Source organism: Ochotona princeps, chromosome 19, assembly GCF_030435755.1.
Source record: "Ochotona princeps isolate mOchPri1 chromosome 19, mOchPri1.hap1, whole genome shotgun sequence".
Taxonomy (NCBI): Eukaryota; Metazoa; Chordata; class Mammalia; order Lagomorpha; family Ochotonidae; genus Ochotona; species Ochotona princeps.
Window position 1 is genome coordinate 20,070,446 of NC_080850.1, and position 24,974 is coordinate 20,095,419.

At 49.6% G+C, this 24,974-nt stretch overlaps 1 protein-coding gene across 1 annotated transcript in view; it reads right to left on the minus strand.

The window, feature by feature from the left end:
• Positions 1-547: 547 nt before the first annotated feature.
• GALNT10 (polypeptide N-acetylgalactosaminyltransferase 10) overlaps positions 548-24,974 on the minus strand; it is a 205,730-nt gene continuing 181,303 nt past the window's right edge. Inside the window, exons 8-12 of the mRNA XM_004587601.2 lie at positions 14,958-15,065; positions 10,891-11,112; positions 7,711-7,827; positions 3,104-3,253; positions 548-2,582 (exon numbers count right to left, since the gene is read on the minus strand). Of these exons, the coding sequence (XP_004587658.2) occupies positions 2,424-2,582; positions 3,104-3,253; positions 7,711-7,827; positions 10,891-11,112; positions 14,958-15,065 (756 nt within the window). The 3' untranslated portion in view covers positions 548-2,423. The remainder of the gene's footprint in view (positions 2,583-3,103; positions 3,254-7,710; positions 7,828-10,890; positions 11,113-14,957; positions 15,066-24,974) is intronic.

Consider the following 24,974-nt stretch of genomic DNA (forward strand, 5'->3'; position numbering starts at 1 on the left):
GAGAAAAGGTTGGGGACAACTTATGGCCATCCCTCTGTTCCACAGAAACCTGGTCATATCAGAGCAATGCTACCCACAAAGGGGGACTAGTGGGCAATGAACTCTGTATGCCTTAATCTGAGTGATGAGGGACAAGACAATCATTCGGTCTAGGGGCTGGGGTAGGGTATCGCAGGCATGGTCCCCAGATGGGGCCCAATGAGGTTAATGCAAGGCCTTTGCTCAAGGGCTGTTGAGGCCCTCCTAGCCAGAACGAGTTGCCCAGCAGCTCTTTAACTGGGAGTGTTACTTCACTACCTAACCCCACAGTGGGCATCACAGCCTCAGCTCTTGTTCCAGGCCAACATCTCCTGCATGAAATCAGACAATAAGAAAGGACACACTTATCCAACAGGAAGTGCATGTGCCATCAAAAATGTTCCCCTCCCCTCCCCCTGCCCCTTTATGTTTGCTAGCAAGGCACTAGAAAATGGTTCAAGTTTAGGGATTTGCTGTATGTTTGCATTTTTAAAAAAGGCACAGTTTTTTTCTCTTTTTTTTTTTAAAAAACAAATTTGATTTGATGCTGCATTGCTCTCGGATGATGACTCTTAATTCGTCTCCCCAAAGTACAACACTCTTGCTACCTTAGATTTCAGAAGAGGCCTCATCTCTTGACTCTGTCCTGCAGAGGGTCACTTCTAAGGACACAGTAGTCATGTGGCAAAGGGTGCCAGGGAGCGACGGGCAAGCTTCACAAGCACAGGGGCATCCTCTCGTGGGTGCAGCCATCCAGAGTGGGGCTGTGCTAGGGGCAGAAGTGGGAGTGACCCTTTGCCAGGCTCAAGTTCAATGTGATGGTGTGTCAGGAGTGGTTTTCCCTCCCTTGCCTTGATTACGGACGGCCTCAAGATTAGCCAGCATCTCGAAGGCAGTTCGTGGCTCTGTTCCCAGATTTGTATTATTTAACCGGTAAACGACACAGTCAAGAGACCCAACTCTAATTGGAATACTGATTCCAAGCACTTCCTGGAGCTAACTGGTGGTAGAAGCCATAGGTTGTGGAACGTGATTTCCTCTGTTGACTCAGAGGTGGTGGGTTGGTTACTGAAATGTTTCCTAATTGTTTGGGAACCCTTGGGGAGTTAGACATGAAATAAAGCAAAAAAAAAAAAAAAAAAAAAAAAAAAATCCATGGAAGGGCTGGTGTGGAGCTGGGTACAGGTGTGCTCATAGGACATGAGGTTCTTCTCCACTGCAAATGAGGCTGTAGCTGTGGTGATGGCGGGACATTCAGGGCTTCAGGTGTTGGCTGAGGACCTCGCTGTGGACACCTGTCCTTGGACTTCGTCCCCAGCACCAACCTTGGATTTCACAGATTGCTCCTTGACTGAGGGCCGCCTTGACTATATCCTACCTGCCTGGCTGCCTTAGTGACAGCATTCTGGAAATTCATACTGGAGGCCACAACACCAGATCCCTAAAGTGGGAACTGGTTGGTGACTACACTCTAGAGTCCTTTAGCAACTTGGAGATTCTATGAGAACCAGGACCATGTTGAATTCAGAGGCGAGGCACTTGCCCAGAGTTGATCTGGAAGGCCTCCAGACTCTGAGAGGTGAAGCACCTCCTGTCCTCTCTTGAGGCTTCCCAGCATGGAGAGAGGGCACTGGAAGCAGGGATCAGAGAACCTCAGCCAATGTTCTAGTCTGGTCTTCTATTTGGCCTTTCCAGGGGCCCATGTTCATCTGAACCATAGCCTTGAAAAGCTGGTGGCTGGGCTGTCCTTGAAGATGGAAAGCACTATGGGTATTTCCAGCACACAGAGAACATCTTGCAAGTCCATGGCTGCAATGCAGTGCCTGGGGCCCCTCACCTGATCCTAGGCCTGGTGGCTGGCCAGCATTCAGCATGGAGCACTCTTAGGGCTTTGGAACTCATCTGAGACACAGAAGAGAGGCTGAGCCTGCAAGGGAGGCAGAACTAAAGAACCCTGAGGAGGACTTCTTTCCCTTGTGTTGTACAAGGGCGGCACTGGTGTTGAAGTCGGCTTCCTCCCCTGCCCCACCCCGCAGATGTGGCCTCTTTCCAGAGCACAGTCAAGCCTGAGAGATGCCAATGGGCCCGGGCAACTTTGCAGGCTTTATTTCTGAGTAGCCTGCAGCTGCCTGGCATTCTCTTGCACAGCATTCCAGGGGATATGATCACAAAGCCAAGGAGCCTCTCCTTTTCCATGGTGCCAGCAGGGGTCGAAGCAGGCTCTACTCAGAGCCTGTTCCCTGCCCACCCTCATGACTCAGGGGCTCAGGGACCCTAGAACTCTAGCTTCCAAAGTCCTCTTTGCCTTGAATCGTTTGGCCAGCACCCAGTATGCCATGGCACCCATGCAGGCCCTATGGGTGCTGTGAGAGCACCCTGCTGAGCTGCCAAGGGGTTGGGAGGGTTCAGTTGCTATTGAATTTTTCCAAGACTGTTGAGTTGGTGTGTTCAAACAGCCACTGCTGGGTGGGTGAGGCAGGGTTGCAGGTGTTCATGAAGATCCTGTGGTCATTTTCACTGCAGTCCATGCAACTGCCGCTTACGGGGTGGTACAGGGTCTTGTCCTACAAAACAGGGAGGGAATCAGCCGGGCAGCCCAATAGCAGCAGTAATAGCAGCAATGAGGAAGTGGAGGATGTGACCAACCAGCTGCTCACAGACCTTTTGGTTTTCTTCCTGGGCGCACAGCCAGACACTGGGCAGCCTTCCCTGTAGTGATGCAGCCATGTGATGGGGTTCTGCCCACTGGGAGGCAGCAGGACCCACACCTGACACTGCCACGGCCCTGATACTACCCATCTCAAGTCAAATTTCATGGATCTTCATGGTGTCTGTGTGTCTCGTTTCTTTTTAAAAAAAATGGACTCAATTGCTATTATTTAAGAATTGAGGATTTCATGTAAACATTTGGATTTCTAGCTTCTCTTGAATCAAGTGGAAACTTGGGCATGGCAGGTTTGTGGAGTTGGTGAGTGAGTGGGTACTGCTGGGAGGAGGAAAGCCTACATCACTTCAGCAGAAACAAAACTCCAGGCAGGCTGCAGATCACCACCCCCGCTCCCTTCTGGCCCCCATCCAGGCTTACTGTGCGGTACTTCCACAGCTGGTTTCCCTTCATGCTGTGACAGTCATAGAGGGTGACGGGGCTGGTGTGGGAGATGGCGTCAAAGCAGAACTTCTTGGTGTGCTGGGGGTCTCCGGGCCGGATGTCTTCTCGCCAGGTGAAGGTGAACACCTGTGCACACAAGGACATTGGGATGAGGACTGCCTTCTGTCTTTGTAAAAACTCAGAAGTCAGGAGAGAGAGAGAGAGAAAGAGAGAGAGAGAGAGACCTTCCATCTGCTGGTTCACTCTTCTGATGCACAGGTGCAGCGGGGCCAGGTGGCAGGGACTCAAGCACTTGAGCCATCACTCACTGCCTCCCAGGATGAACATACGTGGGAAGCAGAAAGAGAGCCAGAGCTCGAACCCCGGTACTCTGATGTCCAATGAGGGCAACCCAAGAGGCACCTCAACTGCTGTGCCAAATGTCCGCATCTTTCTTTATTCTTCTTTTTAAATTATGGGAAATGCAGAGTCTTCATAAAGCTCATGGAAAACATTATTTTTAAATCCTATGTTCCTGTGGTAGCTTGGAAGTATCCTCATGCTGACCAGTCTTCCTATTCTAATCACCCAGCTTTGAAAGCTACCAATGCATGGCTGACTTAAAGTAGGCCTACCTTCTCTACTTTCCCTACTTATTCAACACACCTGAAATAGATCCCTGAAGTCATATCACACTTAATATCAACAATACCGTTAAGAATAATTAATTAGTAGTTAGCACAAAGTCTTCAGTGTCATCAAAAATCCTGACTTGAAGTGCTTTTGGATTGCCTTATCAGTATCTCACAGTTAGTCTGTTTGAATAAGGACCCAAACTTAGGGCATTTGGTTGATCAGCTTTTTTTCTTTTCAGTAGCTTTACTGAAGAATAATTGGCATACTATAAACTGCACACTTCTCAAGTGCACAGTTGGATATATATTTTTTTAATTTTTATTTTTATAAAAGACTTGCTTATTTTTATTGGAAAAGCAAATCAGACTTACAGAGAGAACAGAAAGATCTTCCATCCACTAGTTCACTCCCCAAATGACTGCAATAGCCAGGGCTGAGTTGATCCCAAAGCCAGGAGCCAGGAGTTTCTTCCAGCTCTTCCATACAGGTGCAGGGTCCCAAGGCTTTGGGCCATCCTCTGCAGCTTTCCCGGGCTACAAGCAGGGAGCAGATTGGGAGTGGAGCAGCTGGGACATGAACCAGTGCCATATGGGATTCTGGTGTGTTCAAGGAGAGGATTTAGCTACTAGGCTACCGCGCCGGGCCCAGCTGGATATATTTTGACATATTTTTTACCCATAAAATCATCATCACCCCCAGAGTATTCTCATGCTCCCAGTAATCTCTCCTTCCTGTCTCCCACACTCCATATTCCTAGGCAACCATGTATCTGTTTTCTGCTACCAGAGATTAGTTTGCAATTCTTAGCATTTTATGTAAAAACAATCATGTGGTGGTATAGGCAAATGGTGCAGCAGTTAATGAATCAGTTGGGCTCTGCCATTCATATCATGATGCCTGCGTCCTAGTCCCAGCTGTGCCTCAGCTTCCTGTAAGCACACTCTCTGGCAGGCAGCAGGTACTGGCTTATGTATTTTGAGTTCTTGCCATCCACTGGGGAGTCTGGATGGAGTTCCTGGCTCCTGAATTCAGCTTGGTCTGCCCCTGGCTGTTGCAGGCATTTGAGGAGTGAATCAGTGAAAGGTTCTGTGTCTGTCTCTCCACCTTTTAAGTAAGTAAGTGGGTAACTAAGCAAATAAAATGAAGCATACGGTGTGTATTCTGTTTTCCTGCTTTCTAGTATGCGATATAATTCGGATGATTCATCCATTTTATAGCAGTATTTACCAGTAGCTCCTCCCTTGTTCTGCTGAGTTCTGTCTCATTGAGCAGCACCTTGTTTACCTGTTCTTGGACATCTGTTCCATTTCCAGCTTGTGGCGATTACAAAGAAAGCTGCTAAGGACATGTGAGTACAAGCGCTTATATGCATATATATGTATGTGTGTATATATACATATATATTTTTTTTCTTTCCTCGTGGACAAGTACCTACGAGTGAGATAGGTGACTCATAGAGCATACTGACTTTAACTTTCTGAGAAACTGCCAAACAATTTTCCAAGGTGATGGTAGTTGTATCCTTACATTCCCAGCAGGAATGTATGAACAAACACACTTGGAAAAGTTCACGAGAAATGTGTTTTATGAAAACACAATGCTTGGATTTGAAAACTTTTTTGCACAAATATAAACTTACCCTGTTTATCTGTTTTTCCATATGAACTTTCTGAAGTAACCTCATATAGTTTCAGTTCACTCAAATCCTTGCCCTCCTTTGGCCAGTCATTTAACTGGTAAGCAGTCGTGTCTCATTGTACTTAGAATTTACAATTCTCTAACAACTAATGTCATTAGTATGTTTAATATGTTTATTTTTAAAAGATTTATTTATTTGAGCAGCAGAGTGACAGAGGAAAGAAGAGAGAGAGACAGCTTTTATCTACTAATTCACTCATTAAATGGCTGAAACAGCCAGGGCTGGGTCGGGTCAAAGCCAGGAGTCTGGAACTCCATCTAGGCTTCTTACATGGGTGCAGGGGCCAGTGCAGCTGGGCTGTCTTCCACTGCTTTTCCAGGGCATTAGCAGAGAGCTGGATCAGAAGTGGAGCTGGTACCCATATAGGATGCTGGTATTGTAGACAGAGGTTTAAGCCACTGCGCCACAATGCTGGCTCCCTAAAACTTATTATATTTGAGTTTTAAGAGTTTTTCGTATTATAGATAGAAGACGTTACTAGATATAAGCTTTATATATATACTTTCTCCCAGTCTCTCTTTTTTTTTTAAAGATTTATTTATTTTATTACAAAGTCAGATATACAGAGAGGAGGAGAGACAGAGAGGAAGATCTTCCATCCGATGATTCACTCCCCAAGTGAGCCACAACGGGCCGGTGCCGTGTCGATCCGAAGCCAGGAACCTGGAACCTCTTCCAGGTCTCCCACGCGGGAGCAGTGCACCAAAGCATTGGGCCATCCTCGACTGCTTTCCCAGGCCACAAGCAGGGAGCTGGATGGGAGGTGGAGCTGCCGGGATTAGAACCGGCGCCCATATGGGATCCCAGGGCGTTCAAGGTGAGGACTTTAGCCGCTAGGCCACGGCGCCGGGCCCTCTTTAATTTTCTGAACAATGTCTTCTAGAGAATAGTACTGTTGTTTTCAGTTTATTAATCTTTTTCTTCTGTGGACTGTGGTTTTGTGGCTGTATCAAAGAATTCAGAGCTCAACCCAAGGTTGCAGATACCTCCACTGATGTTCTCATCAAAAAGCTTATTAATTTGAAGTTTTTACGTTAGGCCTATGGCCTGTATTGAGTGTTTTGAGCTAACTTTTGTATTGATATAAATTGTATTGAAGTGTTTTTTGTTTGCTTGTTTTGCAAATGGATATTACATTTTCCTAGCACTATTTATTGAAAAGACTATCTTTCCTTCACCAAACTGCCTTTATACTTCTGCCCAAAATCAGTTGTCCCAATATGTTACATGGGTGGGTCTATTTCTGGCCTCTATTCTGTCCCATTGTTTTTATGGTAATACCATGTTATCTTGGTAATTGTTGCTTTGTATCTTAAAATCAGGCAGTATTAGTCCTTTTTTAGTCTGCACTTTTTTGGAAAGTTGTTTCGGCTATTTTGGGTCCTATATATTCATTTCCATAGAGATTTTAGGACCAAGTTTTCAATTCGTATTAAAAGAAAACCCTACTAGTTTATTGGAATTAAGTTGAATTTATATATTTGTTTGTAATAACCTCATATTAGTATCAAGTCCTTCCAGCTATAAACATGGCATGTATCTCATTTATTTTGACTTTCTGTAATTCCTATCAGCAGTGTTTTGTAGTTTTCCATGTATAAAATTTTTATATCTTCTGTTATATACCTATTCATGTATGTATATAATAATATACTATAATATGTAAAGTATTATAAATAATATCTTATATATTATAGTAGGTGCTTTTTATTTCAATTTCTGATTCTTCAGAAATATAAAAATATAATCAGTTTTTGTATGTTGTAACTTTCATAAACTTGGATATTAGTTCCAATAGCCTCTCACCACTTGAGGGTTTCCTCACCTCTCTGGTGTGTGAGACAGCCTCAGGTCTTTTCCAGAACACCTGGAAGGGGCATGCCTATCCACTGGGAGCTGCTGGTAGCCACACACGCCACCACGTGAGAATGGCTAGCTTCAGCAGGGAGCTGACAGAGAAGCAAGCAGGCCCTGCAGAGTCTGAGGTGATACCAGCAAGCTTTCCCAGTGACCTGAGTCAGCACCTCTGTTTTTCTGCTGAAAATTATGAGGGCTGGGCGTCTGTCACTTGTAACCCCGGAAGCCCAGCTTGATGGATTTACTGCCTTTTCAAAGCATTACAGGAAGTCTCCTGTAACTCATCTCCAAGCAGCCCATTTATCATTTGTCCCTGATCCAAGGCCGCCCCCTCCTGGCTCTGATCCTTGCACACCGCAGGCTGCGGATGGCACATGGGAACCGGGTCCAGTCCCCTAGCAGCCCTCCTCACCTGCATGCTGTTCCATGCGGCCTCCCCACGGTCCCGGATGCAGCTCTCCAGCCTCAGTGGGGAGCCCAGGGCCCAGTGCTTGGTGTCTGCACACAGGCCGGTGCCCACGTTGCGAATCTGAGAGGGAAAGAAGAAAGCAGTGGCTTAAGGTACACATTGGGATCCAGTTGGGGGTGAAGGTTCAAGGCAGAGACCTTAGATGGGCTGAGCTGTGGTTCGGGTTAGTACAGCTTGCCCTGGGCTCCAGCCGTTCAGCAAAGGACACTCAGTGCACAGTGAGTGATCTCAACACACAGCTGAGCTTAGGGCAGGCAGCGTCCCGGGGTGGTGGGAAGGGCTGGAGGAAGCAGTCGCCAAAAAGAAGGGTTTCCCAGCTCTACTCCCTGAGGATTTGATCCAGCAGGGCTCAGGAATAGAATTTTAGCCCCATTCCCCATGACCCAGGTGCAGGTGGTCAGGGGGCTCCCATGTCTTGGCTGTAGGTCTGGGACACTCCACCTTACAGGGCTGATTAATGCCCGAGGTGGTGGGAATCCCACCCCGCCATCCACAGAGACCCTCAGCATGGCGGGGGTCTCCTCCTTCTCCCATGGAGATGTTGGCTGTAGGGAAGGGCTTAACAGATACTGACTGCGCATGTGCTAGGGGCAGGCCACTGCACAAGGTGTTCTGTGTCATAGATAGTTGCTGCCTCACAGGTACTGTTCCTATTTGGTCTGAGCAGCCGGAGGACATGCCAGACATGGAATTCCATGGCTGCTAAGAGCTTCTGCTTACAGGGAGTCCAGCGTCCCCTAGGCTGGGCTTCTGTTTCTCCCCTGCCCAATGCCAGCCCGTGACCAGGGAGGCAGGGCCTCCTGACAGGTGGTTTCGCTTGAAGGGTCTCCATTAACCCCGCCCACACTACCTGGCAATCTGCCGTGCAGTTTGGGACCCTCCCTCCCTAGTGTTTTTCTTTTCTCCCTGTCCCGCAGCCTCCTCCAGTTCCTCAGTGTTCCCTCTCAGGGTTTTGCCCCATTACTCTTGTACATCTAACGGCCCTGTGGCATCTGCTTCTTGGAGGACCTGAACTAATGCTGTGGAGAAACCAAAGAAGTAGCGAACAACCACAGCCACTCCAGGACAGGATGCCTCTTCCAGACCTGGGTGAGGGGGAAGGAAGCGCTTGTTGGGCACTGTGTGGCCCTGAGTAAGGCAAAGCAGGGCTTCTGCCGCACAGCAGTTCCTCCCTTCTCCAGAGCAACACTCTTCGGCTCCTGCTGGGTTGCTGCTCCCTGCTGCGCCTGTTCTCGGCTTCCGTTGCTATCTTCCCCATGGTGGCCACAGCAATCGGTGCAGGAACCAAGAATTGGGCTTGATTCTGTGCCTTTGCTGCCTCAGCTAGGGAAGAGGTCCACTTTCTGCTGGGCTGGCCAAGCTGGAGGCTTGTCAGCCTGAGGCTTCTAGAAGCCACTGTGCTACCCTCAGTGTGAGGTCCACACAGAAGGAAGCTGAGGGAGAAAATAAAGGCCCTGCTGTGACTCTCAGCAGGGCTTCTGAATGAGCCCGGCTCTTCCCTTCCCCTTTTCCAAGACCCAAAGCACCCCACCTGTGAGGGGTCCCTCAGCTTGGAGACTCTCAGCTCAGACACCCTGCAAGGCTAATGGTGTGCCTGTCTGCCTCTTCCATCAGAGGCAGACACACCGGACTGGATGCCTCAGAGGGCTCATGCTAGGTGTAAAGCTCTGCTGTTGCTATCGTGTAATGTAAGAAATGTGTGTGTGTTTAAAGAAACATATTTGTTTGTGAGGCAGAGAGACAGAGAGAATGCACTCCCATCCATGGATTCACTCCCCAAATACCTGCAAGGGCTGTGACTGAACTGGGCCAAAGCTGGGAGTTGGAAACTCAATCCAGGCCTCCCGGGTGAGTGACACTGACTTCAACTGTCACCTTTTGTTTCCCAGGGTCTGCTTTAACAGGAGACTGGAGGTAGGTACCAAATCCAAGGACTTGGGTATAGGATGTGGGCATCCTAACCAGCATCCAACCACTAGGCCAACCACACAGTCTCTGTCTTGAGATTATCAACCATTTTATCCTCAAACTGTATTTTGGGAGTAAAATTCAGTGGGCTAAATGAGACGCGCATATAAGCGGAAGAGACCCGTGCTGGGAGAATGTTCACTGTTCCCTGCGGTGCTGTTTGTACACAGTATCCACTGGGTCCAGGACCAAGGTGGATCCAAAATGCACGGGGGTGGGGGGGTGGGGACACCCAGTGAAACTCAAAGACTGTACAGGGCAAGTGGTTGAGATCTGTGACTAGGAGGTGCTGGCAGGTCCGGGAGGTTAGGATTTCCCTCCCAGCAGCACTTTGGATGCACAAAGAGGGGCAATGGCTTTGAAGACACAGGACTGAGCTAGGAGCCCTCTTTTGTCCTTTCTTCCAGGGCCCACTCAAGTTCCGTCTCCTTTCAGCCTTTCCATCCCGATAGGGAGGGAGATGGAGAGTGCTGGGAGGGCTTGTGCATTATCAAGAAATGAAATAAGGAGCAGGAGTCATGGTGCTGTGGGTTAAGCCACTGTTTGGGATGCCTGCATCCAGCACTGGAGTGCTTGGTAAGTCCTGCTGCCCATTCAGCTTCCTGCTCACATGCCTGGGAGGCAGCACACAGTGTCTTAAGTATGTGAGTTCCTGCCATCCGTGTAGGAAACCCACATGAAGTTCCCCATTCCTGACTCGGGCTTGGCCTATTTCTGCCTGTTGCCAGCATTTGGGGATCTCTTTCTGATTTTCAAATAAATGAGCACATGTTAGAAAAATGAAGTAAAGAGAGTTTAGTTTTCTGCAGTGTCTCTGTTGTTCTGATAAGAAATGCCCACACGTGCCTAAGATTTGAAACATTTCTCACATTCACAACCTGAGTTGTGTTCTCACTTTGCATTTAAAACTACCAATGATGACAAAAGATAAGATTCATGCTAATCATCTCGCATTTCATTTTCTTATCATTCAGACAACAATAAAAAAAATATTCCCCAACAAAACAATGCTGGACAGGATCCCAAGAGCGGGGCACAGAGTCCTAAGTCATACCTTTGCCAGTACTGTTCCCTTGTTTTCTAAATGAAGCGTCTGTGCTTGCATTTCACAGTGAGCCCTGTGAATCATGCAGCTGGCCTGTCCTCCACACTCACCTCCCCCCAGGCTGCGGCCGGGGGCTCCACGGGTGGGTAGAATTTAGGCAGGTCCCAGGCGATCTTGGTCATAAACCACTTGAAACTCTTGCAGTTGAGGGAGCTGCGGAGCTTTTTCTGTGCAACCACGTCCCCTGCAGAGAGGTGGCGGTACTCCGGCCGGCGCTGATAGATGTACTCGGCATACTCATCCATCCACACTTCTGCCACTCGCTTAAGGTTCTGCAGGGGAGAGCCGAGAGAGGGGTCAGGCTTGATGAGGGCCAGACATTAGGGGTTGGGATGCAAAGAAAGGGTGAGGTCAACTTTTCTTATTTCACACTTCATGAAAAATTCAACTTTTTTTTTCTGCCTTCTATAATTCTTTATTTATTTCAAAGGTGGCAGGGAGGCAGACAGACAGATAGACAGACACACACACACACACAGAGGAAAAGAAAGAGTGAGAGAGCCTACAAATGTGCTAGCTGCCATCTGCTGCTTCGCTCCCCAAGTGCCCACAAAAGCTGTGGGTAATCCAGATCTCCCGAGTGAGTAGCAGAGACCCAGCTGCTTCCTCTTACAGCGTGAACCTGCAGGAAGCTGGAACCTCAAACAGAGCAGGGCCTCCAGCCCAGGCACTGCAATAAGGGATGCAGACATGCGAAGCGATGTCGTAACCATGGTGACAGACACCTACCCCAGAGCCTTCTGCACTTCCATTTATTGTTCCTGCATACTTTAAGGACTTTACAACTCACAGCTGAGTAACACACTGCTGTGGCTTTGCCTGCCCATTTCCTACTACTAACTGTCCTTTTAGAAGCTACCCCTTTGTCACTGTCAGTTCATGTGGCTGTACAAAGGACACAGGACCCAGCCTGCCTAATATGAGAACAGACATCACTGGACACAGGGATTGGTTAGCTGTGAGCATGTGATCTATGCCAATCCAGTCAGAACTAATACGTAGAGCCTGGCGCGGTAGCCTAATGGGTAAAAGTCCTCGCCTTGAACATGCTGGGATCCCATATAGGTGCCAGTTCTTATCCCGGCAGCTCCACTTCCCATCCAGCTCCCTGCTTGTGGCCTGGGAAAGCAGTTGAGGACGGCCCAAAGCTTTGGGACCCTGCACCCACGAGGGAGACCTGGAAAAGGCTCCTTGCTCCTGGCTTCGGATCGGCGCATCTTCAGTCACTGCGGTCACTTGGGGAGTGAATCAATGGATGGAAGATCTTCCTCTCTGTCTCTCCTCCACTCTGTGTATCTGACTTTGCCAGGAACCAGGAACCTCTTCTGGGTCTCCCACGCAGCTGCAGGGTCCCAAAGCTTTGGGCCGTCCTTGACTGCTTTCCCAGGCCACAAGCAGGTAGCTGGATGGGAAGTGGAGCTGCCGGGATTAGAACTGGCGCCCATATGGGATCCCAGGGCGCGTTCAAGGCGAAGACTCTAGCTGCTAGGCCACGGCGCCAGGCCTGGGATGGGGTTGTTAACAAGACTGCGCAAGACACAGCCACTAAAGGCTATAGGGGCTTGATTCAGGTGTCTCTGTGATCATGCCAGGCTCCATGTCATCAGCCCTGGCGGGTCACAGGGCTTACAGAGGGGGACACGGGGTTGTTAACCAGCTTAGAGGTGTACACAGCCAGCCAATGCCGAGGCACGCTGACCTGCCCAGACATGGAATTCAGGCAAGCCCTTGCAATACGCTGTCAGGTCTTAACTGCTGACACTGATCTGAACGGTGGCAGACACCATCGAAGCAATGAATGTTTGACGTCGGCACCTGTCAGATCTCAACGAGGTTTGCTTTCTAGCACTAGTGACTGAAGGTCTCCATGTTTCACCATCTTTGTCACCACCATGGGGAAGAACAAAGGAGAATGAAGATAGACAAACGTGTGCCACGCTCTGGGTGAGGCTTGTAGGTCTAGGTCTGCCAAATCCATTGAATTTATGGATGATTTGAGTCCTGGTGTCTTTTATCTGACAGCACGGGACAGGAAGAGGTCATGTGGGTTACGGGTCCCCAGAGTCCCTTACAGCTGGATGAATCACAGACGTGTGGTTTTTCAGGGACTGTGCCGACGCTTCTCAGGAGTCTCCCGCGACATGCCAGGCCAGCTTCACAGGCCTTCACAGGAATCTGGAACTTCGCATTCCACCGCTAAGGGGCGATTCCAAACGCTAGTGGCTGGTGAGGTGCATTAGAATCTTGTGGCACTAGAGGGCGTTGCTGGCTTGCCTTTCCTTCACCGCGGGACCTCAAGGAATCCCGTCGTGTCCTGAGCGGAGCTGCCACCCATAGAAGGAACCTGGGCAAATGTTGTGCCTCTTGAGAGTTTCTTGGTGATTTTCCTTGTAAGTTACAGGACAACTCTCTTAGACTCAGGAGCTAAGGTTCTGCACGTCAAGATGGCCAGGTGAGGCAGGAGGGGGCAGTGATGGGATAGATGACATGCAGTTGATGCCAGATCATATTTGACATTTGGAGTTGAGGTGGAGGAGACAGGCTAGGCATGTTTCCCTCAAATTCTCCTGCAGCTCTCTTTACCCTCTGGGGACCCTCCTTCTGCTTTGGTTTTTTTCTTCTGTGGTCACTTTGATTTATTCATGTCCCCCACCTTTTACCCACTCACTGGATATTTAATACCAAAAAAGGAAACAAAATCACCCTATTAGAATTCCATTTGTGGTCAGTGGCTAAAGTAGTCCAAAGCATTTTAAGGCAATGGACTAATCTGACACACACTTTCTGGCAATGATGATGGGGACAGGAGAAAGACACCAATACCCATTAACCTCGTCTACCCCAGGGGCTCCATATACCTAGTCGCAGGCACTGCCCACCACAGCGTACCACTTGCACGTCCCTTTAAACCACTCCTGTCCTCCCTTTACATTTCCCTGAGCTTTATCCTAAGCAATAATGCTTGTGAAGTCACAAGTTTGCTACACTAATACCCATTAATTTCTAATCCGTGTGAACTTAAACACTTGACAATGAAAATATTCCTGTGTCTGCCACCTCAGGTTGTTCTCATCTGTCACGCTTCAGTAAACTACAGCATCTCCTTCATCCCTTTGGCAGTGCTGAGTTGGAAAGAATTAGCTCTCTTTAGGAACTCTTACACGCTGTCAGTGGGAATGTAAATCAGCACAGGCACTGAGGAAAATCGTATGGGATTCCTTAGAAAACCAGAAATAGAACTGTTGTAGGATCCAGCAAGCCCTCAGCTGGGTATAGGTTCAAAAGACATGAAATCATGAGACCAAAGAGATACCTGCTCCACCATGCTCACTGGGGCACTGTTGGTCACAGCCAAGACATGGAACCAACCATGGCGCCCCTTGCCAGATGACTGGATGAAGATAATGTGGTGTATACAAACCATGGAATATTGTAGCACCATCAAAGAATGAAATCCTGTTATTTGCAGCAAAATGGGTGCAACTGGAGGAGAGCATGCTGAGTGAAAAAAGCCACAAAAAGACAAATACTGCCGGGTCTCGTTAAAACACAGAATTTAAAAAAACCCAAAAACTCATCCAGAACATGGGAGAGTAATTACAGGGATGGTGTGAGGGGAATGCAAGGCACTTGGGTGCCGAATCAGAGACGGATGGAAGAAATCCCTTGAGTCACATGGCACAGTGGGTGAAGACAGCTCATGGTAACCCAGTCCACACTGAGCAAAGAGGCCATCACAAAGTGAGGACAGGGAGAGGGCATCTGTGATATTCCTGGCTCCATCAGCATGCGCTGTTACCCCTGTACTGACAGGTCACACTGCAGCCCATGAATATGAACACCTGTTGGTGACAAATGTGTTACTACAGGTCAAGAGCTGGACAACTGCAGCAGCAGCAACAGGAGGCGTTCCCTTTAAATGAAAGCAGGAGTTGGCAAGCCACTCAACTATTCAGCAATTTTGTTTTGAAGATCTGCTGTTCCACAGAACTGTACCTGGAGACTAGGGGGTAGCTCTTCACTCTAGGGACCACCCATCCTGGGGGCCCAGGGGGCCTGGGGCCAACCCCTGTCTTCCCACCCCTCTCCCCTGCTCCCTGGAAAGCCACCACCTTACCCGGGCCAGGCTGACTCCAGCAGGCACCTTGTAGGGCACATACTTCCTGTAGATATGGCCCACCCTGGAGCATGGGATGTCCTCCATGCGGCCTCCACACATCCACACCTGAGGGAGAGAAGGGGAAGAGAGGATGATGCATCGGCCACAGATTCACTGTGCCCTCAGTGGCCAGCTCTCCGGGTGGCTTCAGGAAGAGCGCCAGCCCATGCTGTTTGCTAAAGCCCCAGTCACAGAACTCTCGGTGTGGGAACGCACAGCCGTTCACAGTGGCAGTCAAAACAGCCCATGGCGCCAGGGCCAGACTTAAATTTCATGGGAAAGTCTGTTGAGTGGGCACTATTGCTTCTTCATTTCATAAATGTGGAAACCAAAGTCTGAGTCAGTTGGTTGCTGACTCCAGAGCGTTAAGCTCTAAGCTATTGTGGAAGCTTCCAGGCCTGCACTGATAGCTCATCAGGAGCTGAGTGGGAGAGGCAGCAGTGGCAGTGCACTGATGTGTGCCAGGGTTATGAGTGGGGATGGTGGTGGTGTTTTTGGGGAAGATACAGGCTCTGTGGATCTCCTGACTCTGGCATTAGATCCTGGAGCCCTGGGGCCTCCTGCTGGACTTCCCGGAGCAGCTCCCTCGGCTTCTCCCTACCCTCTCTGCAGTTAGGCGCTTGCTGCACTGTGGCACCTCATGTCTCTCCTCCTGCGCTCGCCTCCCAGGGAGGAAAACCTGGATTGTAAAGAGTCCTGAGTTTGAACACATGCTGGGCCAACCATAGCATAGGACTCCTTGGCAAGTATGAGCAACCCCGACTTGTGCCCACTTGCGGGATTGATTGGTCTACACTGACTCTCCAGGCAGAACAGCTCCACATCCTGATGAACTCAGGGGCTCTGGTGGGCCACTCTTGCACCCACATCTAAAGGAGGGTCCAGGTGCCCTAGTACTTCTTGCTGTCCCCATGTCCAACCTAGATGTACTCTGTTCCAGGTTTCACAAGAGGGGTTATGCATGGGGCTGTAATTAGAGGAAGTGCTGCCTGGAGAAATGCAATTACGCCCTGATCTTGGGGGAGAAGAAAAAAAATCGAGCAAGTCAATAGAACAGAACATTGGTCTCGAGATAATGGGCTCCTGATGGTAGATTAATGTCAAGGGCAAGCCAAGAAGTTTATTTTCAAAGCAGGAGATATTGATCAGGCGCCAACATTCCATAACAATAACTCTTCCTCTCTACAGAGTGACTGATGTGGAAGTGATGCTTTTGTCTGGCAGATGTGGCCCAGGTTGCCGCTGGGCTGCCCTCTACCTTCCCGGTGGCGGAGCGGTGCTGAGCAGGTTGGGGACACCTTGCCCTGCTCTTTTTTCGGGCATCTCCTGGGCGGTTACCAGGCCGCCGTCCAGCTCCCTCGACTCTGCATTAAACTTGCATTAGCTAACAAGGCCATGTCTCCAGCTCTGCCTGGCAAGGGAAGCTTGCTTTTTGCAGATGCTCCGTCCATTTCAAAATCCTGCTCTTTGCTGCAACCTCTGGTTTCTTTCCTTGGCCCTGACCCTGCTGGCCAGCAGTTTGAAGTTTCCCTGAGGGACCAGGGTAACCTTGTCAAGAGCTTGGAGGCCTTCACAGTGTCCTCAGATTCCTGGGATGCTGGGAGCCCAGAGGGAGAGCCCTGCCAAGGGTGGGCTGCACTGGTGGCGACTCAGGGTGTGAATTTCCTTCAGGGATAGGTACCAGTTCCGCTAAAGTGGTAGCTAATCCCGAGTCCTCGGGGTGCACACTGCCACCCAGGGTGCGTCTGATACAGTAGTGGCATCCCAACCATGTGTACTTCCCTACTCTCAGCCCACTTGCCTCTTGCTCTCTGCATCGCCCCACCCAGCACCTCCACCTCCCCCACAACCTGGTTATCTCCAACTCACACTATGGGTCTCCATATTTGCTGCCTCTCAAAAGTTTCTCTCACCTGCAGCTCATCACCACCTGCACCTGCCCCGCCCCTGCGCACTGCACCCTGTGCTTTCCCCCTGTGCTTCCATCACACCTGCAGTTTTCCTCATCTCTGAGGTTACTTCTCAGGTCTAATCTTCCAGCACCGGGCACATGCTGTTTCAGCCTGCCCACGGCATCTGCCCATGGATGCCCTCCCCACCTGCTGCCCAGCTCTGTAGTGCCCTAGCCTCCTGAACCCTGTGGCTGCAGGACACAGGTTTTTCTGATGCTGTTAGGACAGTTAGTGCTGCTGGATGTCACATGCTTTGCTCGGGAACAGGGGCAAAGGGGACAAGCCGTCACAGCCTCTAGGGCCATCTTTGTTGCTGCATGGTGAGGGAAGACCTACTGGGGTGCTGCCAGGCCTGGAGACAGCAGTACCTGGAGTGGACAGCAACTGATTTGAACACCTGGATCTGGTTGTGCTGCACGGAGGCCAGCCCCTTCTACTTGGCCATGGCCAGTTTAAGGTGGTTTTCTGTCCCTTTTGGTGTAAGAGTCCTAATCAACTTTATGCACCCCCTAGATTCACGGTCAAGGGCACAGGCATGTCAATGTGGGGTTGGTACACACTTGGCCAGTAACTGACAGGAAGTAGACACAGAGGTTCATCCCACTTGGTGAAAGAGGGAACTTCAATGCTTTCGGACTTACGAGATTTGTGTAGGAGTCTGAATCTATAGACCAAAGCTTGTCACCGCTATCATCTGTGCTAATGCTGAGTAACTGAAGGCAATTATTACATAGGATTCCTCTCCATGCCCCTCCCTCCTCCACCAGAACTGATGAGGGCTTGTATTTTGCAGGGCTCAGTGAGCTGAAATGTCAACAGTTAAGAAAAAAAAAGTGGCCAGTGGTCGGTCTGTCCCTGGCCTGCAGCAGGGGAGGGCCAGGCCATTGCTGGCAGCCTCCAGAGAACCAGTCCCTGGCAGCAATGGAGAGGGGCCCCTGTCTGCTCACATCTCCCTTTTGCAGCTGGGCGGGTGGGTCCTTGGGCTCCAGCTCCCTCTCCTGGTCCCACTGTTTTCTTGATGCACATCACCATGCACTTTTCTGCTTGTTAGTTTTGAGGAGATAAGAGCGAGTCATTCTCTTTTATAGACATTGTAATGAAGCCTGTCATCACACAAAAGTCGTTTGTTAATAAAATAAATCAAAGCAGCAATGAAAACAATTGGGGAGCGGGCATTTACAATTAGATTTGCTCTTGCCTGACGGATTGGACAACATGAGGGAGGCTGTTCTGCAGCGGGAGGAGAGGGACTCCAAGACCTGAGCCAACAGCAGGAGTTCAGGAGGAACCCCTCACAGTGGAGACCAAGGCTCCTGGAGCAGGCAGCTCCAGGGCGACGAAGGGGGTGGGTCAGGAATCAAGGAGAAGGGCTGTGGAGATGTCATTTTGGTGGCCCACATCGACACCCACCTCAGATACTATGGGCTCCCAGCCAAGCACCGGATGGCTGCCAGCACTGCAGAACCTCTCCTCTCTGCTACCAGCTGGACGCTTGCCTTCTGCTCTTTAGGGGGAAGAGGACAATGCCCTTGGCAGCCAGGCCCCAAGATGGATAGTCCCACCTCAAACAGCTCTGCCACTCTCACAGCCAGCTGCAGGCTTTGCCACCATCTCAGTCAAGAAAAGCTACTTCCAGGGCCCGGCGGCGTGGCCTAGCGGCTAAAGTCCTCGCCTTGAACGCCCCGGGATCCCATATGGGCGCTGGTTCTAATTCCGGCAGCTCCACTTCCCATCCAGCTCCCTGCTTGTGGCCTGGGAAAGCAGTTGAGGACGGCCCAAAGCTTTGGGACACTGCACCCATGTGGAAGACCTGGAAGAGGTTCCTGGTTCCTGGCATCGGATTGGCGCGCACCGGCCCGTTGCGGCTCACTTGGGGAGTGAATCATCGGACGGAGGATCTTCCTCTCTGTCTCTCCTCCTCTGTGTATATCCGTCTTTCCAATAATAATAAATCTTTAAAAAAAAAAAAAAAGAAAAAGAAAAGTTACTTCCACTCTCTGAGCTTGCTTCTCCATTTGGGAATGAGACCCAGCGTGGAGCAGGGAACAAGGGTGACTGCGGTGGCAGCATTTCTCATTTTGCTGGTAGAAGTTGACAGACATTCCTCAGGCTTGTCAGGAGCCAGGTATCCAGCCAGGTGCCATTCACAGGCTGTTTCATGACAACCTTGTGAGATTGCCAACCCGGGCCACTGGCAAGGAAAGGGAGGCCTCCCAGCTATGTGACCACATGGGGTTCCGGTGGTGTCAGGACAGCAGTTGGGGAGCCAAGCTGTAGTGTGTGTTTCTCACGCCTGCGCTGGCTGTGAGGAAGTCAAGGGGCCAGCAGGCACAAAGGATGAGTGATCTTGGCCATCAGAACCAAGGATTTGAGCAGCTCTGGCCACCTTCCTGCCCCATGGCGAGTCTCAGTGCCATCTCTGTGCCTCCCCTGTGGTCTGTCCCCTTCTCCAGTGGAAGAGCTAAGAGTCGCTTGTCACCACACAGGGACCATGACGGGGACATTTTCCCTGACCTCCAAATGGCCGTCTCGTTTCACTGTATGTGAAATCCAGGCAGGATCAAACTGAAAGAGAATGGAAATAGGACCTTCTGCCTGAGAAATAATGAAACCTTCTGCTCCCTGCCTGTGATGTGCTTTCTTGCTAGGATTACTAAAAGCAGAAAAGACACCATGCTCTTCTTCCTTTAGAGACTGATAGGTTGATGATGAAACAAACTTCATCCCATTCTGCAGCCAGGTCCCCACCCCCGAGACCACGCATCAGTCTTGAATTACTGGCTGCTGCGTGAACTGAAATGAAGGGATGTGGGGGCTGGGAGGACGCCGTGAGCTATCTGCATGGTGCCTGGAACTGCATCTGGATCCCCCAGAAAGGAAGTTCACATGGTTTTGGTGCTATTTGTTTTAAACAAGCCTCACCAGCATGCAATGACCCCGGTTGCCATGCTTGCCTGGGATTTTTTTTTTTTCTCCTTCAGACAGAAAAGTTTATTTGCGAAGGGACCGGGTGAGCGGGGAAAGAAGAGGGAAGGTGAAAGCACCTCCTGAGAGAAAGCCAGGGAGTGGGGTGCCTCCCTAAAAGAGGGACACCCGCAGGGGATGTTCATGCTAGCTACTGGATACATGGGAATTGCACTTTTTAGTTTTATTCTACCCCTATTGTGGTCTTCCTCAGTGATTTCAATAGCATTTATATCACCTACAGAAGAAACATGCCCTGGGCTCGCAGTCAAGGCCTGTGCCTCCTGGTCCTCTGTTGTCCTACCCACTCTGCACCTTGTAGACTCCAGACATTCATTCCTTGTCCCAGGCTGAGAAAGGGACACAGATATTTCTTCCTAGAACTTTGTGATCAACAAAAATATGAACTCATTCATTCACCCACACACAATACAGAGTGGAGGCCAGCTGCCAGGAATGGAGTTAGTGATACAGGGACTTGCAAGCTGGGTGAAAGTATTTTGGAACCTGCCAACCAAACTACCCAGTTATCCTGTCCTTCCACACCCAGGCCTGAGCAACCTCTCCGTACAGGAGTCCACCCACACATTACAGCTGTGATATTTAACTTGGAGCAAGCACCAGAATCACCTGGAGGGCTGGCAAAAATGCAGTTTGTGTCCCCCAGTTCTCCAAGTGCAGGGTTCAGGAACCAGAGGGGCAGAGAGGTTGCATAAAAATGTGCATTTCTAACAAGTTTCCAGGGGATGCTAACGCTGCTCATCCAGGAGCCATACTTTGAGCGCTGGGGGTATCCTGGAATACTGACAACCTGTCTCTGGAGTGTGTCTGCCAGTTCCCACTGCTTCCAGACAGCCCCAAGAGCATGAGTGTCCTTTCATAGATGAGGATATAAAATCATAGCAGAAAGGGCAGCTGAGTCCAAGGTCTCACTGAGAGTTTGTTCCAAAACTGGCGCTGGAGCCAGGGTCTTCAGCTGTTGTCTTGCTAGCCTGAGAGATCTCCTCACTCCTTTCTTCCTACAGCTGTGGTCTGTTCATGGCAACCTCAACAATGCCAACACTATCAGCTACCATTTACTGGTAATTTATTAGATTTTAGGCACTGAGCCAAGCTTTTAATAATGTGTTTTGACTAATAGCATGCTCACAACTACACTTTAGATTGAGGGTTAATCCTATCCTCATTTTTACAGATGGAGTTGAAGGCAGAGAGGTCAAGGTGCTTTCCCAAGGTTACACTGCGGCCAGTTGATGGAGGTCATGTTAGAACCCAGCAGTTTGATTTTGAAGCTCAGGTATTCAACCTCATGCTGTTTTGTCTTCCTAAGGTGAGAGTGCTGTCCATAACAGCCACTGCATATTGAGCTGTTCATCTTTTGTTCAGGCTTCCAACAAACCTTTGACGATGTCATTACTATCATCATCATCTTTAGCAAAGGAATGCCAAGGTGTGAAGAAACAGGTGTGTGTCGTTTGGGATGCTCAGCTTTGGAAGCAGTGGTGGGAGAAAGCTGGGTTCACACAGATGGAGCAGTTGGGGGCAGTCCCAGGGCTTGTGGATGCGTGTGAGCAGAATGTGCCAAGAGCACACAGGGAACAGCCGACACGCTATATAGTGTGCTGCGTGGCTAGGCTTGAGTATTTGTTGAAGTGCCTTAAATGCATTTTTCTACTCAAGATATTTTTAACTTGTGACAGGTTGATTGGAATGGCACTCCCTTGTAATTTGGACAGTGTATGTACTTAAAAACGTTACAGAAGCCAGAAGCGGGACAGGCAGGTGGACGAGGCCCCCGATCCTGCCTCCAGGGAGCTCAGAGTCCAGCAGGGGTGAGAGGCAGCTCCTAGCGAGGGCCAGGCCATTTGCACCATGGAGCAGGCGTACAAGGGGAGAAGAGTGTTGGGCTGTTCTGGGCAGCAGAGGGAACCCAGGGAAGGCTGAGAAGAGGTCATATGGACAAAGCGGCTTCAAAAAGTTTGTGGAAAAATGGGATAAGAAGACTTAAAAAGCTTGAAATCCATGTAGTTTTTTTCCCCTACAGTATTCATTTTAAATGAATTTTTGTACTCCCCTTGCATGAGTTAGAGTGGTGAGTGTGAGTTGGTCAAAATAAGGAAAGACCATCCAAGCGGGAGTGAAGGCTGCCACGGAAGCTTGGGACTCTGAAAAGTCCTGCATGAGTGGGTGAGACAGACGGCTGTGGTTTGCCTTGGCTTACATACGTGCCCTTTTGTGGACCACTTCTTTTGGGGAATGAGTCCATTCCATCTTTCCTGGCTCCAGAATGGGCATGTGGCTGCAGCTCACCAATGAGAACACTGTTCAGGAACGGGCAAGCAACCAGCAGGCAGATGGGCCTCAACTTGGATGATAGGAGAAACTTGTTTCCATTGGACTGCTGGGGACTGCTGAGAGTGGAAACCAACGACCCAGATGACAGCAGAGCCATGGGCTGAGAGACGCAGAGCCCAGATGACTCCATCAGTCCTTGGTCAGCTGCCCCAGAATCTTAGGATCTCTGCTGGAATTTCAGTGGTATGGGCTCATCAATTCTGGTTTACAGATTAAATGCGAATGAATGGGGTTTCAGTTAACTACGAACTGGAATCTATACTAATGCAGTGGGGCAAGAGGGAAGTGGGAAGGTGGAGAAGTCAGTAGGGGTTAGCTCAGAAAGCTCCTGGTAGGCCAGGGTACGGCACTGAAGATTCATGAAAATCTCACAGCTGGCGGGGAGAGGCTATAACTTCCACCCAGAACTGCGACAGTGTGACTGTGCCTTTTGGAACAAAATCTCTGCTGAGATACAGAGAGGGACAGAGAAAGCAAGCGAGTCAATGACTTCCAGAAATTTCAGAGCTGTTCAAACATTTTCTGACATTTTCCCATCAGGATAGATGGCTGGGTCTGAAATCAGGGAAAAATTATGAATTCATTAGCCCTGGTGGTATACATCAGTTTATCTTAATTTCTTTTTTTTTTTTTTTAAAGATGTATTCATTTTATTACAGCCAGATATACACAGAGGAGGAGAGACAGAGAGGAAGATCTTCCGTCCGATGATTCACTGCCCAAGTGAGCCGCAACGGGCCGATGCGCGCCGATCTGATGCCGGGAACCTGGAACCTCTTCCGGGTCTCCCACGCGGGTGCAGTGTCCCAAAGCTTTGGGCCGTCCTCAACTGCTTTCCCAGGCCACAAGCAGGGAGCTGGATGGGAAGTGGAGCTGCCGGGATTAGAACCGGCGCCCATATGGGATCCCAGGGCTTTCAAGGCGAGGACCTTAGCCGCTAGACCACGCCGCCGGGCCCCAGTTTATCTTAATTTCTGAAAATAAACTCATGCCTTCCAGACGAGTCTCTTTTCTCTGTCATCAAGAATGGGAATCTTCATGGAGATGTAGCAGAGGGAACCTGGTCCTTTGGAGAGGGCTGCTCTGGCTGGGCTGGCAGATGAATAGGCTCCATGTGCCTTATCCCTGCATATGGATCTTCCACCGTGGCCTGGGACACTAGGTACTGGCAGACTGGATGTTGCTGGCTCTGGCGACTTGGGTGCTCAATGCCAGGAGAGAAAGCCAGCCAAAGGAGAAGCAGCTCCTAGCCAGACACAGGGAGCCTCCACGTCACCTAGCCTTTCCCTTGAGAGGCACAGATATAACTGGAGTAAATGAAAACCTGAGCCAGCCCCTCCCGGAGGAAAGATTCCCAAAGTGGTTTCATTAGCAAGTCTTTTGTAAATAAACTGTGTGGAGGAAAATGCCATTTGTTCTGCCATAATTGCCTGATGAGCATCATTAGATGGGGCTTTGAAACAGAGAATGAAATCACTCTGGGTTCAGAGATTCCTTTGTGCAAATCTTTCTCTATTCACTGTTCTCCCTGGTGGGAGTTTCTCCAGGGGGACTTAGATCAAGGAGCAAGTTAGGAGCCTGGAGGCTGGATGTGGTCTGGGACACAGCTATTGTTGAATATTCAGCCAGAAAACATCTGCTTAATGCAGGTAAAGGTGCTAGAAACACATCAGGGAGTGAAACAGAAAGATAGCTGCTGTAACCAAGATGACATTTCGATAAGAACTTAGGATTCGATTCGGCCAGGCCCATTTCCGAGAACAAGCTTGGAAGAACACCTTATAAATCAAGCTTGCTTCAGTGGCAGATTGGGGAACTATAAAGTAAAAAATCTGACACCCTGTGTCAGATTTCACTGCACCCATAAGGATGTGGCTTTTGGAAAATGACACTGTATGGGTTACGGATACTAAATAAATGACCTACGTGCCGGGACTCTCCAAGCCTGTACCCACAGCTGACATCACTAATCTGTCACTGCTCTGTGACAAGCCTGGCTGCAGTCTCAGGACAAGTGTCCACTCAGAACATGTGATTTGGCTGGGAGAGGAAATGTAGATGCTGTTTCTGACTTTGAATGTGATTAATTCAATTCACTAAAGGGTTGCAGAATATCTAAGTAAGTTTTGAATAACCCCAGGAAGAGACAAAACAGGGAGGGGAGGGATTGTAGCCAGCTTCTAAGGCTAGTTGTCTTAACTGATTTTCTGTGATGTCTTACAGAGGCATGAAACACAGTGGGTCGGGGCCCAGAGTGGTAGCCTAGCAGCTAAAGTCTTTGCTTTGCATGCACTGGGATCCCATTTGGCACCAGTTCATATCCCAGCTGCTCCATTACCCATTCAGAACCCTGCTTGTGGCCTGGGAAGGCAGTCGAGGACAGCCCAAAGCCTTAAGACCTTGTACCCATGTGGGAGATCTGGTAGAAGCTCTTGGCTCTTGGCTTTGGATTGGCTCAGCTTTGGCTGTTGCAGCTGCTTGGGGAGTGAACAAGTGGATGGAAGATCTTTCTGTCTCTCCTTCTCTGTAAATCTACCTTTCTAATAAAAAAATAAATCTTTAAAAACAAAATAAAAAACACAGTGGGTTGAACCTGGCATGATGGCATACAACTGCCTAATCTTCTGCCTGCAACTGCCAGCATCCCAGATGGGCGCCAATTCGTGTTCTGGCTGTTTCACTTCCCATCCAGTTCCCTGCTTAT